The 15,967-nt window shown below is 39.4% G+C and overlaps 1 protein-coding gene across 6 annotated transcripts in view; it reads right to left on the bottom strand.

The window, feature by feature from the left end:
- The window catches only part of aclyb (ATP citrate lyase b), a 90,218-nt gene that overhangs the window by 69,225 nt on the left and 5,026 nt on the right, over nt 1-15,967 (bottom strand). For 4 of the 6 annotated variants that reach the window (XM_079845672.1, XM_079845674.1, XM_079845671.1 and 1 more), the window contains exons 2-6: nt 15,480-15,656; nt 15,280-15,402; nt 14,656-14,718; nt 3,984-4,174; nt 1,175-1,254 (exon numbers count right to left, since the gene is read on the bottom strand). In XM_079845672.1, the coding sequence (XP_079701798.1) occupies nt 1,175-1,254; nt 3,984-4,174; nt 14,656-14,718; nt 15,280-15,402; nt 15,480-15,638 (616 nt within the window). In that variant the 5' untranslated portion in view covers nt 15,639-15,656. Of the gene's footprint in view, nt 1-1,174; nt 1,255-3,983; nt 4,175-14,655; nt 14,719-15,263; nt 15,403-15,479; nt 15,657-15,967 lie in introns of all 6 variants that reach the window. The other 2 variants (XM_079845675.1, XM_079845676.1) reach the window with 1 other exon arrangement.

Below are 15,967 nucleotides of genomic sequence, written 5' to 3'. Positions count from 1 at the left end.
AAATTTGACTTAATTTGGTGATTTATGTGCTCTGAACACTTAAATACGATGGGTGCATCTCAATCAGCTCCCTAGCTCCCTAGCTCCTGCGCTTGTGAATCTGTATATTGTGTTCACAAATTCAGGCACTGGTATGGACAGTAAAGTACTACACATAGGGACACTGATGACTTTTTTCGGTGACGTGACAATGTCCTCATTGTACACCACAACTGGTATTTATATACAACAGTATTCTGACATTACTTGTAATGATATTTAAAGTACATTATGATAAATATTTTGCTTGTTACATATACTTGCAACATTTCAGATGTAAATAAATTATAAATGTTAGCATGATTATGTTCATTGCCTGTCTAGCGATATATGTTTATGCTGAAATATAATAAAATAACGGTTTGTATTTTTAAAAACATCTATCACGTGTCATTGTATATGTAGTGAGTTGGCTCACGTGATTTAAGTTTCGCACTTCAAAACTTCCATTTAAGCGAACATAGCAAGCATCGATGCTCCCTGGTTTTCAAGGTGCATTGTGGGACTTTTTAGGGACCGAACGTTTCCATGCCCTGGAAGGATTCTGCACGAGACAGGCTGTTAAACTGGCCGACTCCCTGATCAGTGCCCTGACTACTGAACTAGGGAGCTGATTGAGACACACCCAATATTTCCAACTCCACTTGAAGGGCACCCTAATCAAACACACCCAAATATCGCTGAGCTTGTTTAAATGTGTTTAATTAGGGCTGGAGGCCTGGAGCTAAACTCTGCAGCCCTTGTGCCCTTGTAAGGTGTTCTGGATGGTGTTACTGGACCAAGTCAAAACAGACTTTTGCCCATAGCACAAATGGTGCTGAGTACTCTCACACTTTGACCAAAGGTAAGAGGTCTGGTCCACATGACAGCTTATTGTGGACAAGAACCACCAGGAAGAGGCTGTCTGACTCGTAAAGTGACCAACCACATTTGTCATCTTACATTTACAAGAGATGGGTTACTATGAAAAAAAAAGTGATTGTGTAATATGCATCACATGGTCAGTGAGTAGACTCAAAATCACACACCACATATAAATTAGAACTTTAAGTATGAGTAAATATTAATAGTCATGCTTGCATTAAACATCATTAACACAAATAACAGGAAACTGAGACAAAAAGAAAGAACATACCAAGTGGATTGATCTCCAGATATGTGAAGTAAAGATCCTCATAAAAATTGAAGAGACCAATTATGAAGCTGGCCAGCACTCTGGGAAAAAACAAAACTCCATTTTACACTACTGCATCAAACAAGTAATTTATGTTAAATATAAGCATTTTTTCCTGTGTCAACATGTTTTCTACTGAATAGGGCTGGATAGTATACATGTTATCAAAACTAAGTTGTTTTGATATTGATTCTCAAAAGCCATGTTTAATTAAATCTTTTTCTGTATTTATTCATGCAAAAGAAAATTGTTAGTATACAATACTACTGATTAATGTGAATCTTATTATTACCAGTCTTCTCTAAAGGTCACTCTCTTAAATAACATGCACAATAAACATTACAATAAAACACCTGTAAATCAAACAATAATTGTCTTCATTTTCTTTGCAGATGCCAGATTACATTTATGCTGCCGTTACTTTGAATGTTCATTTAGAAAAGCACGCCATGTTAGTCCCAGAATACAGTGTGATTCATTATTGATGTAATTATTGGTGTTATATAATAAGATCAATTAAGGAGTAATAATAGGATCATTAAAAACAGCGTACAGATATTAATTTATGCATTTAATTTGTATTTGACCTGGAAATGTGGCACCCGTGTTTGAGAGGGCAATCACTGCGGTTGTTTTCTCACGAATGGACTATTGCAACTCTCTTTACTCTGAAATTGATAACAAAGCATTGGTGCGATACAGAATGCTGCGGCAGGAATGCTTAAGTCAGGCAAGAAATTTGAGTCAATTACTCCAATTTTAAAAATGCTGAAAAGGTTACCGGTTCGGGAAAGAATTAGCTATAAGATTTTAATACTTGTCTTTAAGGCGTTACACAGTTTTGCCCCTCCTTTTCTTTCTAGTATGCTGGGATTTTATAATCCATCTAGATCTTTGAGATCTGAAAATCTAAATCTTCTCTGTGTTGTCAAAACAAAATACAAACATAAGGGCGACCAAGCTTTTTCTCATGTCGGTCCCAAACTTTGGAATGATCTTCCTCTCTCTGTAAGGTCAGTAAAGTCCCTATTGAAATTTAAGGTTATGTTAAAAGCACATCTTTTAAAGACCTCCTGGGCATCTTCATGATGGGTGTATGATCATTACCTTGTCTATGTTCTGTGTGCTTTCTCTGTATTTTCTCTTTGCTTTCAGTGTTTTTAGTGTTTGTGAAGCACTTTGGGCAACAGCTGTTGCAATAAATGTGCTATATAAATAAATAAATGAAATGAATGAAAAATGACGTAACTGCACAGTAAAGCATTTAAATCAACCTAAAAACTGGTCTCTGACTGGAGCATGAGTCCTTTAATTTCTACAGCACTGATCATCACTATATATGACTAGATTACTAGCCATATGGACTGATAAAATGTATACTTTGAGTGCCATGTAATGCCATGTCGCTTTGGATAAAAGCGTCTGCCAAATGTATAAATGTAATGTAAATGGAAGCTCAGCCCTACGTTTAACATGCAAGAACAAACCTCATTTGTTCTTGCAGTCAAACAAGCCTGTTTGCACTTTCGTTTACCATGTTTTTGCTCATGACTGATGGTTAAGTTGTATGGGCACAACTTAAAGGTCCCACATTCTACACCTTTCTGGAGTTTCATTTTAGGTGTTAGGTGTTGATGTCCTTAAGAATATATATTTGTGGTATAAGTCAAAAACCATCGCAATATATTTTTACAGCTCCTTTCTCAGGAGCTCTGATAAGAACAGGTCGATTTTGGCCTGTCTAATTAATATTCATGAGCCTCTCTTCTGATTGGCCTGTTGTTTTCGGAAACTATGGTAATGCAGGGCTGTCAGTCAGCGGCTGTGAGCAGGGCATGAGGAATGTGACGTCACATTCCTCAGAGACTCAAAATGGCTTGTCTAATGAGACTGCTTTTGTTTAATGGGGATTAAAAAATAAGGAGTGGGTGGACTTTTATCATTGTAGGGTGGTTGTGTTCACACACTGTCAACACACATTTATATCCAAACACCTTGTAAAAGTGGATTTTGTATAATAGGTGACCTTTAAAAAAAAGCCTAAATCTGTATGCAGATTTCAGAAATTCGACATTTACAGTATATATGTTGGGATGTATTGTTCATACACTATCTGATGTTCACTACTGTAATGAAGCTGAACGTTTCTCGCTCTCACTATCCTGACATAAAAAATTAACCATGTACATGCTTTTTGGATGTTTGCATTGTAAGAATGAAGTCAGATTCACTGAAATCAGATGATATCCTATTAATTCAACAGTTTGAGTCCCTCAATTGTCCTCGGTGTGAAAAGAGGGATCCCAAAATGAGGTTAAAATATGCAAAACATGCTGGAAAACGAGAAGAATTTGCTGGACCTGAAGGATTTTTCTGAAGAACATTGGGCAGTTGACGACACACAGTATTAGGAATAAAGGGTATATAAACTTTTGAACGGGGTCATTTTTATAAATTCAGCTGGGTTTTTTTGTCCACAAGACAATATGTAAACATATTTTATGTAAAATATCTTATTCAGGACAGTACTAAATAAAAAAAATATTTTGTTAGAATTATTCCCATTTTCAGATTCTGCAAGGGATTCTACAAACTTTCAAGCACAACTGTATATATTTGCTTAACCTCCAAGCTCAAAGGAATTTCTTCATCAATATTTTTTCAGTTTTCCAGAAAGAAAAATACGTAAAATTGAAATAAAAGCCATTCATCATTCATGAATATTCAGAAACTGATACATGCAACATTTCAAATTGATCAGCATACTTACTCTTTCTTCTCATCTGTAACATTTACAAGTAACTGCTGGGTAACCATTTCCTCTGTGAGCTTATCATCTATTCTCACTGACAGTTTTTGGGCTCTTGTGTCCACGTCTCCAACATCCACCCCACCCTCATGATGGAACAGCACTTGACTGCCTTCCCGGCTTGCGCATATACACACATAAAACTCCTCTTCCTGTGAGAGAGAACAATTAAACAATCAAATAAAGAAAGAAACATGAAATCAACCAAATTTTGGAAAATTCCCAGGTTGAAATGTATGATTTTGTTAATATGTTTTCTAAAGGAAGATATACATAAATGATGATCAAAGCCAAAATATTTAATGCCCTTCATTAACATTTACTAAGTAATACATTATTTTGTAAAGAAGAAAAAAAAAATCACAGAGGACTTGGTGTTAAAGTCCTATAGAGAAGTCACAGCATCATTATTTTACACAGAGATATGTATAGGCCATTTCATAATGCTATTTAATGTTTTTATGGGAAGTGGCGCTTTTGTTCCTGGACCATTTCATTCAAAGCAGAGGGAAGCGCTTCATTTACAGTGACACGAAGCAGTAACATTAATATGACTGTCCTCAAATGTCATCATTCAAATGTTAGTGTCTGGATGCTCATAGATACAAACGAACAACATTTAAAATGTTTAAAAATCAAAAAATTACAAATGGTCTCGTACACTGCAGCAGAGAAGAGAGACACCTGAATATGTACAGTACTGACAACTGTAGGATATGTAGCACACATTTTATCCCTGGTAAGGGAACAGAGTTTTACCAAGTAGTTGTTAGTTTGATAATGTAGTCTTGTTGGCTAGTTAAGTCATATTTCATTTTGCAGGCTCTAAAAGCATTTATAATAAATGAAGCTGCAAATGTTGCCCACTTGCAGTTTTTACAACCAATTAATTATATCAACCATTAATTATAAGAGCGTGAGGGATAAGGGAGTGAATAAATATTCCTAACGTCTCTAATAAAATGAGCACAATCAAGTGAGCAATCAGGGTTGTGAAAAAAAAGTGAGTGTGATCAGGGTTGGAGCTAAATCCTGCAGTGGACCACTGGAGTGCAGCGGAAATGGACCCCTGACTGAGCCTGGTTTCTCCCAAGGTTTTTTCTCTGTTCTGTCACAGATGAATCGCCTTATGGCTTGCTTAGTTGGGGACACTTAATATTCGGCAATGTTCTTGACTGTACTGACACTATTGGATAAGAACAGAACTGAGCTGGATGATGACATCACTTCTCCAGTTTTCTCCAGAGCTGCTTTATAGTTGAATTTAACTATTGAACCAAAATAAATCAACACTGAACTGATTTCACCTGAATAATGATGGTTTATTGTCTTTTTAGAGCTGCAGAACTGAAGTCTGTTTGCATCACTGAATCATTATTTTCCTGTTTATCAGTTGGTGCATTTACATGGAGCACTGTAATCGGTTTAAAAGTCCAATCCGAATGAGAATGCTCCATATTAACACCTCAATCGGAATAAAAATGCCCAAACCGAATGAAATTGTAATCGGTTTGAGAGGGGTGGGATAAACCTTTTCATGAACCGATCAAATGAAAAATTCCACAATTTAAACGACCTGATCCGATTTCTGTGAGTGCACGTCCTTCTGTGTCGTGATATACAGCGCACGCGCCTCCACCACTGAAGAGCGAGCGCCGTGCTCACACCAGGCTTGAAGGCTGATTTATACTTCTGCGTCGGACCTACGCCGTATCCTCTAGGCCAGTGGTTCCCAACCACGTTCCTGGAGGACCCCCAACAGTGCACATTTTGCATGTCTCCTCAATCAAACACACCTGATTCAGGTCATCAGCTCATTAGTAGCTACTCCAAGACCTGATGTGGGTGTGTCAGACAAAGGACACATCCAAAATGTGCACTGTTGGGGGTCCTCCAGGAACGTGGTTGGGAACCACTGCTCTAGGCCACAAGTTACGCGTTGGTTTTCATTTATACTTCAGCGTTGTTGTCCGCGTCAATGTGCAATTACACACACAGACCGCTAGGAGGCAGTGTCCACGCGCATGTTAATGGTAACCCACAGTATCAAGGCAAAAGCTGAAGAAGAAGCGGCTTGTTTACATTGTCATTGCATGCGTCTCAATCAGCTCCCTAGTTCAATAGTCAGGGCATTGATCAGGACATAAGGCAATGGGCTGACTCCCTGATCAGTGCCCTAACTACTGAACAAGGGAGCTGATTGAGACGCACCCGAAGTATCAGCAGCAGTGATGGCGGCAGATAGCGGCTTTTCTTGCAGCTTGAGTTGTTGTATGTAATACAAATTAAGCATCACTAGTTGACTAGTAGAGTTACATAAGAACATCGTGCCACTGTTTTCAGTATCGGTGGCTCGTGCAGACGAGCGCTTCAATCGATTGCTGTGACTATTCGATCCATTGAAATCACAAAACGAAATGCACCCTGTTCTTGATATACAAGCACTGATTAACATCTTTGGTTTTAATGAGAAAATTAATAAATATACACCGCGGATCTATGTATATATTCACTAACACAAAGAATCTCAGCACTACAAAACTATTGTGTTATATAGCAGATGTAAGGATTAAACTATCATCCTCTCCTATCGCAGATTTATTTATTTATTGACCCGAGGGAGGGGTTCTGGCAGACCAATCACGGCGCTTGCTGTCCGCGTAGAATTGACACGTTGTTACATCTTTGGAGAGGTGCGCGTCAGGGTACGTCGTAGGGTACGCGCATCACACAGCCTACGGAGTAGCTACGGCGTACACTCGACGCAGAAGTATAAATTGGCCTTAATGTTGACAAGAGAGGAAAGTTCATTTTTCTGAGGTGTTAAACGTTTTATTTCTTAACAAGTTATGAACATAATGTTGGAATAATGACAGACAGAGCCTGGCTACACCATCTCATCTTGACAGCGTTTGTCCTATAGGCTTCAACGGCGCCTGACAGAAGAATGTATCTGGTATCTGATATTAGTGGTGATACTTACACGACTTTACAACAAATAATAAATAGTTTTTAGTCCTGTTGGCCGTTGAGTTGCCATAGCTACGGGGAACATTCAAGCTGCTGGAGAGCACGTATCGACATTTCTTTCCGTTTCTCGTAAGATATAAAAAAATTCAACAACTACTTCAAATTGGTTAAGTAATATTAACGTTACCCACAGTCTACTTTAATTACTTTTGTCAATATTTATACCTCTGTGATTATGGTATCTTTCCTTAATCATCTGAAATATATATATGGGTTTAGTATTTATATAAAACATTACTAGTAATGATGCGGAGCACGACTTGAATGCTTTCATTCATGTTTCACCGTATATCCTGTTTTTATTAATAATTTGGGTGCATTGTATTGTTAATTTTGTGTTTTTTCAATATAAATGAATTGAATTAATTTTGAGTCCGCATTCATCATTCACAGCTGTTGAAATAGCCATTGTATAGGACATAAATTAGGTTAAACTACTGCATGTCCACCCACAGAAAAATAAATAAATATAAAGATTACCAACACAGAACTATTGATCCACGAACGTCGCAGTAATTGGCAACGTTACGAATCTGATGCAGCCATGGATGTGGCAGACAAACTGTGTGCACATGTCACAAAATAATTCCAATTGAAAGTCAGCGCATGTAAACACCAAATCGGTTTAGATAACATCTCATGTAAACAGTCCACCGAATCTTTTAATCGGAAGGATTTTAATCGAAATGACAAAAGAGTGCGCATGTAAACGTGGCTACTGTGAAGCTGCTTTGAAACAATCTGTATTGCATAAAGCACTATATAAATAAAGTGACTCAAGTGACTTGACCTTGAGCAGAGTTGCACACCCCGATCTAAAACTATAATATGCTTTCATAGCCTTTTGGTTTGATGCACTCAGCGTTTACAAAATAACGGTACACAGCAGGATAAGTAATTTCAGATAAATGTTTGATGAAAAATTGTTGCTTTATTTAAAGATCCAGGCAAAAAATTTGCCAAATTTGTAGGAAATACTACTGAAGTGCTGAAATGTCAATCCCTCATCACTGTAACCTCATTACATCCTATAACTTTTGTAGCAATGTTACTTACCTGATTATAAGATGCTTTTCTGGCTTCCTGAAGCATAAAATTCCGCTTCAAATCCGAGGAGGTTTTGTATTTTGCCGGCTGCAGAGATCGCGTGGTTGGCTGGCTGCTGTCAGCGACTACTGAGAGGGGGCCCCTTAAGGGGGATCCCGATAACAGTGTCATTGCACTTACTGCATTGACTATCAATGGGGCGCTCACACAGTTTGTCGTTTCATTTTATTCTTAACCTGTCGTTGTCTTGGGGCCCCAGGCCAGCTCGGGGCCCCAAGCAATTGCTTGGTTTGCCTGCCTTGTCGCGACGGGCCTGCCTCTGCGTTGTCACTGCCAGATCCTCAGAAATTCACAGACTACCTAAAGGCCCTTATATAACCATCCAATGAGAGCTCTCCCTCCATTTCAACTGTGGAGATTTATAAAGAAACCAAGCTCACTGCCCTCTGTCGGATCTAAGCCAAGTCATTTCCAGAAGAGGCGTCCCACTTAAAATATGGTAAACCTCTGCCAAGCAACAGTTGACTGCTGTGCATAGCCCCTGAACTAGATACCAGTACAAATTTCATATGTGCTGTCAGTGAACTAGAAGATACCATTCATCCCATTGTCCTTGACCCACATCACCCACTCACCAAGCTGATCATCAAAGACTATGTTGATTGTTTGTATCACACTCAACCAGAGAGGGTGTTTGCGGAGCTCAGGAGGAAATGCACTGAATGCCAAAAATGGCGGGCCAAACCCCATCCCCCAGGAATGGCAGACCTCCCACCTGCTAGGTTGAGAATTCACCAGTCAATTTTCTACACTACAAATTTCTATGTGGAACTTCATTGCTGAGGAAGCACGCAGATAACTGTGGCAACAAACCAAGCACAAGCAGTTCTATCGAACAGAATTTTTCAAAAGGGGACAGAACTGAATGTGCCTCGTAGAGATGATAAGGACAAATAACCATGTTTGACAGCTTCGGCTGAAGTTGTCCTTGTGTTAATGGTCGTGTAATAACTTCTGTATGCTGGCAATAAACATTTTTGTAAGTGTGTCTATAATGTGATATGCTAAACTGATTTTATTGCGGATGCGGGTCGGTTGTCGGTTCTATTTTAAGCGGGTCGGGTCGGGTGCGGATTTTATTTAGTGCTGTTGTCGGAAAACGTGTCGGATGCGGTTTTAAGCACTGCGGGTACGGGCGGGTGCGGATTTACAAAATCGGACCTGTGCAGGACTCTGACCCAATGCACCACATTTTGGTGAATGCTGGGAACGGCAAATTCTGCCTTTGAAAACATCCTTGCAAGGGACCCTGGGAGCACAGACACTCACTGAAGAAATATTATGAACTGTTCTTATTGAATACTTAAAGGGTTAGTTTACCAAAAAATAAAAATAATGTAATTTATTACTCACCCTCATGCCGTTCCACACCAGTAAGACCATCATTCATCTTCAGAACACAAATTAAGATATTTTTTGTTGAAATCCGATGGCTCAGTGAGGCCTGCATAGCCAGCAATGAAATTTCCTCTCTCAAGATGAAGCTTCGGAGCGTTATGAATCAGCGCATCGAAATCAGTAGTTCGGAGCGCCTAAGTCACGTGATTTCAGCAGTTTGACACACAATTCGAATCATGATTCAACACGCTGATTAATAACGCTCCGAAGCTTAATGAAGCAGTGTTTCGAAATCAGCCATCACTATACAAGTCGTTATTTCGTTTTTTTTGGCGCACCAAAAATATTCTCGTCACTTTGTACTATTAATAATGAACCACTGTACTCACATTTAAATGTTTTTAGTACATTAATGGATCTTGAGAGAGGACATTTCATTGCTGGCTATGTAGGCCTCACTGAGCCATCAGATTTCAACAAAAATATCTTAATATGTGTGTTCCAAAGATGGACAGAGGTCTTACGGGTGTGGAACGGCATGAGGGTGAGTAATAAATTACATTATTTTCATTTTTGGGTGAACTAACCCTTTAAATCCAAGCCCATTGGCTATACATCTTACACATTGACCCAGATCCAGTTACACCCAACATCCTGTTGATGGGCGGCGAGATGCCTCACTTCCACAAGTGACATACCAGGATCCCGAAATTCTGAGCTGACGGAGATGGAGGCATAGTCAGCTGCTAGCTGCTCACTATTGGAGACAATTCATCCTACCTACCTAAACTCCAAACAAGACATACTGTAAACGGTACTACCTACCTAAACTCCAAACCAGACATAAATGGGTGTCAGAGAAGGACAATCTATGAATAAGTAAAACAGTTATGATTGTGGACCAGCAGCAACCGTGTGCACTTTTGCCTGTTGGAAGGATTGTTCAGGTTTACACGGGAAAAGATCGAACAGGGTCCGATCAGCTGAGATCAACGTGAAGGACAAAACTTATCTAAGGCCAGTGATCAAAATCATCAGCCTACGTCCTCTGTCTGAGTAGCACACCAATAACTCACCACTTAGTAAGGCCTTTTTTTATTGTACAAATTCACACTGTGAATTTGGGGGCGGCTGTACAAAAGGCCACCCTTACTGTGCGTTCACACCGCCGCCGGCGAGAGCGTCAAAGTGGCCGGAAGTCATTCATTCTCAATGGGAGCCCGGCGGCAAGCTCCAGCGAGAGCGGCGCGGCGCGTCTTGGACGATTTGGGCGTCGAGGAGAGTTGGGATCAGGTCAACTTTATGGTAATGAGCTACGACGCGCTTCGGCGGCAGCCGGCGGCAACCAATGGGAATGTAGAAGTGCTCCGCTTGAGATGATTCTAGAGAACGCAGCGCTGTAAACTTCGGTTCCTACCACATTAGTTCCCAAGCAAAATAGAGAGAGGTTGATCACTGCTGGTGCGGCGGGTTTGATAAGAAGATGCGCAACATTATTTATACACCACACAAATGGCTTTTAATTGGTTTATTTCGTTAGCAAACATGTAACTATAATTGTTAAGTTCTTTCCATCGATCTGCTTTTTTTTAACTTTCACATTTAAATGATTTCATGAGGTTATATTATACGGTTATACCCTACTTGTGGTCAGTCAGCACAAACGCCGATCAACATGATTGTTTGCTTTGCAGCCCCTTTAAATGCTGTTTCAAAAAAGACCAAGCATTCGATCTACGTCAGAGCGGCAGCTCGTCCACAAATTTTCTACAGCGTCGATGGCAGGGCGGCCAGAGCGAAGTTTGACGCTCTCGCCGGCGGCGGTGTGAACGCACAGTTAGGAAATGGAGTCTTCCAAACTGCCCCGCCGCTGTTCATGATTTGGACTGTTACAAAACTTTCCAAAGTGATGGAAAACAAGATGTTATGGAGAGAGGATGTGTAGATGTGCTAATGTGTAGATGTGCTTAATCATATACAAGTACACCCTGGTGTGAGACGTAATGTTCTTTATGTCCCAGACATCCTGTTCAATTACATCCGAATCAGACCTTTCTCAGTCAAACTCTCAGGCTGATAGAAAACGTATTTCTTCTGGCAGCGATTCGGTGTCTGGAGTGGAGATCCATCCGATCTAACATTTTGGCATTGTTCTAACAACTGGGTTGTTGAAAATTAGCCCATGATTTACTCACCCTCAAGTCATCCTAGGTGTAAGAAGAATGTCATATACACCTAGGATGACTTGAGTGTGAGTAAATCATGGGCTGATTTTCATTTTTGGGTGAACTATCCCTTTAATTCAGCATTTCCACAATAGTAGTTCTAGTCCAGCCTTGTCAGACTTTCTCAACTTTGAAATAGTTCATTTTATTATTAAAAATTCAAATAATAAATGTAATTTTGACACTCTTTAATGTGGTGAGACAGATCACTGCAGTCCCTCAGTTCAAGTGGCAGCATTGTGCGTGTGAACTGGTCATCTCGTCTTCTTTACTAGCCTACTAGTTACAGCACATAAATTAACATCAAAAGATACACTATATTGCCAACATTTTGGGGAGGCCTGTCTTTACATGAACATGAACTTTAATGACATCCCATTCTTAATCCGTAAGGTTTAATATGGATTTGGCCCACTCTTTGTAGCTATAACAGCCCAACTCTTCCGGGAAGGCTTTCCACAAGGTTTAGGAGTGTGTTTATGGGAATTTTTGACCATTCTTCTAGAAGTACATTTGTGAGGTCAGGTACTGATGTTGGACGAGAAGGCCTGGCTCGCAGTCTCCGCTCTAATTCATTCCAAAGGTCTATCGGCTTGAGGCCAGTCAAGTTCCTCCACACCAAACTCGCTCATCCATGTCTTTATGGACCTTGCTTTGTGCACTGGTGCGCAGTCATGTTGGAATAGGAAGGGGCCATACCCAAACTGTTCCCACTAAGGTTGAAGCATGAAATTGTCCAAAATGTCTTGGTATGCTGAAGCATTAAGAGTTCCTTTCACTGGAACTAAGGGCAACCCTCTACACACAACATGGCAATATAATCGCCATTGGCTAGTACATTTTTTAGTTAACTTGCCAGACTGATATACTGTTTTATTTATATTAGTGCTGTCAAATCGATTAATCGCAATTAACCGCATCCAAAATAAAAGTTTGTGTTTACATGATATATGTGTGTGTATTGTGTATCATTATTATGTGTATATAAATACACACACATATATATATTTAAGAAATGTTTTTTATATTTATATATAAAATATTTATATTTATATATAATATAAATTATATAAATATATATATGCAGTATATACATGCAAATATTTCTTAAATATATACATTAATGTGTGTGTATTTATATATACATAATTATAAAGTACACACACATACTGGTGGTGGTGCTTAAGATATTGTTGGTCATTGAGTGTTTCTTTAAGAAAAATATAATAGTAATAGATCATATTAATTATTAATAAGATAATACTACTACTAGTTCTACTATTAATAACAATATACAATGCACTAAAGACTGATGAGCTGCTGGGTTCATGAATATTAATCACATTGTCAGCGTTGCTCTGATTTGCTGAAATCAAAACAGTGAAAGTAATAGATGAGCGCCAGCCAATGAGATTGCCGTTTGCGCATTAGTCCCGCCCACTACCGCATGTCTTCTGCTTCTTATTAAAAGCTGAATAATTCCAAATTAACTCCGTTGTTTTGACAGGAAAATACAACAAAGAATATTGTTTACATGTAGCGTGTCGATTCTGCGTGGTATGTAAGACTCCCTCTCTTTGCTACGGTACGTCAGATACAGATCCATTGAGCTGAACTGAAATAGACAGATCACTTGACGGAGAGCGAAACTGTTTCTCTGAGTGTTCAGTGAGTGAAAATATATCTATGCTAAACTTATTCTTAGCCTCTTAGACACGCACTGGCGAGTAAAATCGAAGCATTTATTAGCCAATGGCTAATTATAGATATTGTTTAGTCGCCCAGAGTGAAGATTTACTCGCAAATGCGAGTGTTTTACTCGCATTGTAGAGGGTTGAAGGGGTCAAGCCCAACCCCTGAAAAACAACCCTACACCATAATCCCCCCCTCCACCAAACCTTACACTTTGCACAATGCAGTCAGGCAAGTACCGTTCTCCTGGCAACCACCAAACCCAGACTCGTACATCGGATTGCCAGACAGAGAAGCGTGATTCATCACTCCAGAGCACAAGTCTCCACTGCTGTAGAGTCCAGTGGTGGTGCATTTTACACCACTGCATCTGACGCTTTGCATTGCACTTGGTGAAGTAAGGCTTGGATGCAGCTGCTCAGCCATGGAAAGCCATTCCATGAAGCTCTCTACGTACTGTTTCTGAGCTAATCTGAAGGCCACACAAAGTTTGGAGGTCTGACTCTGTAGCTATTGACTCTGCAAAAAGATGATGACTTCTGCACACTGTGCGCCTCGACATTCGCTGACCCCGCTCTGTGATTTTACGTGGTCTACCACTTCGTGGCTGAGTAGCTGTTGTTCCCAATTGCTTACACTTTGTTATAATACCACTAACAGTTGACAGTGGAATATTTAGTAGTGTGGAAATTTCACGAATGGACAGAGGTGGCAACCTATCATGGTACAACACTTGAATTCACTGAGCTCCTGAGAGTGACCCATTCTTTAACAAATGTTTGTAGAAGCAGTCTGCATGCCTCTAGGTGCTTGATTTTATACACACGTGGCCATGGAAGTGATTGGAACACCTGAATTCAATGATTTGGAGGGGTGTCCCAATACTTCTGGCAATATAGTGCATGTTGAAAGATTCAGTAAACCTTAATGAAATGCATAATCTCCCATGTAATCACCCAATCAGTATTTTAACCATGGAAATGCATTAATAGCAACATGTCACCTGACATCACATTTACCCCAGGAAAGACATGTTTCCTGACAGCTAACTGCTTGTTAGTTAGCTAGAAAAAACCCCCAAAGTAAATGTAGATGAATGAGCTGAAATATTTGACTTTATCATCATCATTTATATTTAAAAAAAATAAAATAGACATTTTAATGAGAGAAACTCTGAGGTCAATGTGGAATGACCTTATAAAGATATGGATGAAGATAAAATTAAACTGAATTTATAATACCTGATGGTGAGGCACAAATGGCTCAATGAGGAAGTTCTTCAAAATCCCTTTCGCCTTCGCAACCTGAGGAACAGGAAGAAAAAAAAAAACACTTTCGATCAAATGTCAAAATATTTCTTAATGTACTCTTTAAACTTCATGATTATTGCATTTATGTGTGTGTGTGTGTGTGTTACAGGTAGCTAGCTATACAGGTCAACTTGTCCAGCAACACCCAATGCTGTGCATTATTGTGTTCATTGGAAAGGACAGACGTTTGAACCCATAATCATCATGGCTGGCTGCATGACGTAATGCTATTATCAAAAAGGTACTATAAGCAACAAGGTTGTTGCATGATTGCTATTTTTTTATTTATTATTTAATGATCTCAATTTTTTTATCAGGCTTTTTTTCAATGTCAAAAGTTATGTAAGGAGCAATTAATTTAATTTTACCGGCTAAGCAGCGCTGCTGCATGGATTAAATCTATTTAAAAATGTCTGCCAGAAAAAGTATTCTGTATTTTGTAGATAAAGTTTAGGGTAAGTATAAATAGTTATAGTAAAATTACAACATTAATACATTTGAATGAAAAGCAGTTACTCCAGTTGGATACAAATACAAACTTTTTAAAAGGCCTACTGTGATTTCTGTCATCATATGTGATTTTAGCCATTCCTGGACACCCTCAAGGTTCAGGTCAACAGCCACCAATCCCAGCTTCCCCCTGCGTTTGATCAGCTGATCTGGCTTCACAACCAGCCTCTGCACAGAGGGAGAGACAAATAAGTATATTACACTGAAAACAATACAATATTATGAAAACCAAGACATATACTCACTTCTGTTAGCAGCCATGGGTGGTCCTGTGTAAGGTGGTCCCAGACGGTGTCTGCTGTGACGGTGGCGCAGAGGAAACGGTTTTGCACGGCTGCCGTGGTGCAGATGTATTTATACAGGAACTCTTTTCCCGACTGCTCAGAAATGGCCTTAGCAGACATCACGGCCAAGAACACTGACTACAGAAAGACAGAAACAAATAAGGGCTTTTACAAACTCAAGTTTAAACTCATTTTAATTAGGATTGCGCTGCCACATATCAGTCCTTCCAGAAAAATGCGGCTTTTTTTTGTGATTGTTGCGGGCAAAAATCCTTGATTATGCGGCACGTTTTCTTAAAAAATGCGATGAAAAATGCGGGATATTTATGCAATTTTATGCGATAAAATTGCGGGAACTTGCAAAAACTGCGGTTTGATGAGAGAGAAAAAAAGCACTACATCACAGAAAGTGCTGGAATATTTAAGTTCTCATCTTGTTTTATTGAAGA

The sequence above is a fragment of the Gobio gobio genome (genome assembly GCF_949357685.1).
Source record: "Gobio gobio genome assembly, chromosome: 20".
Taxonomy (NCBI): domain Eukaryota; kingdom Metazoa; phylum Chordata; class Actinopteri; order Cypriniformes; family Gobionidae; genus Gobio; species Gobio gobio.
This window is presented reverse-complemented; position numbering and strand designations above follow the sequence as displayed.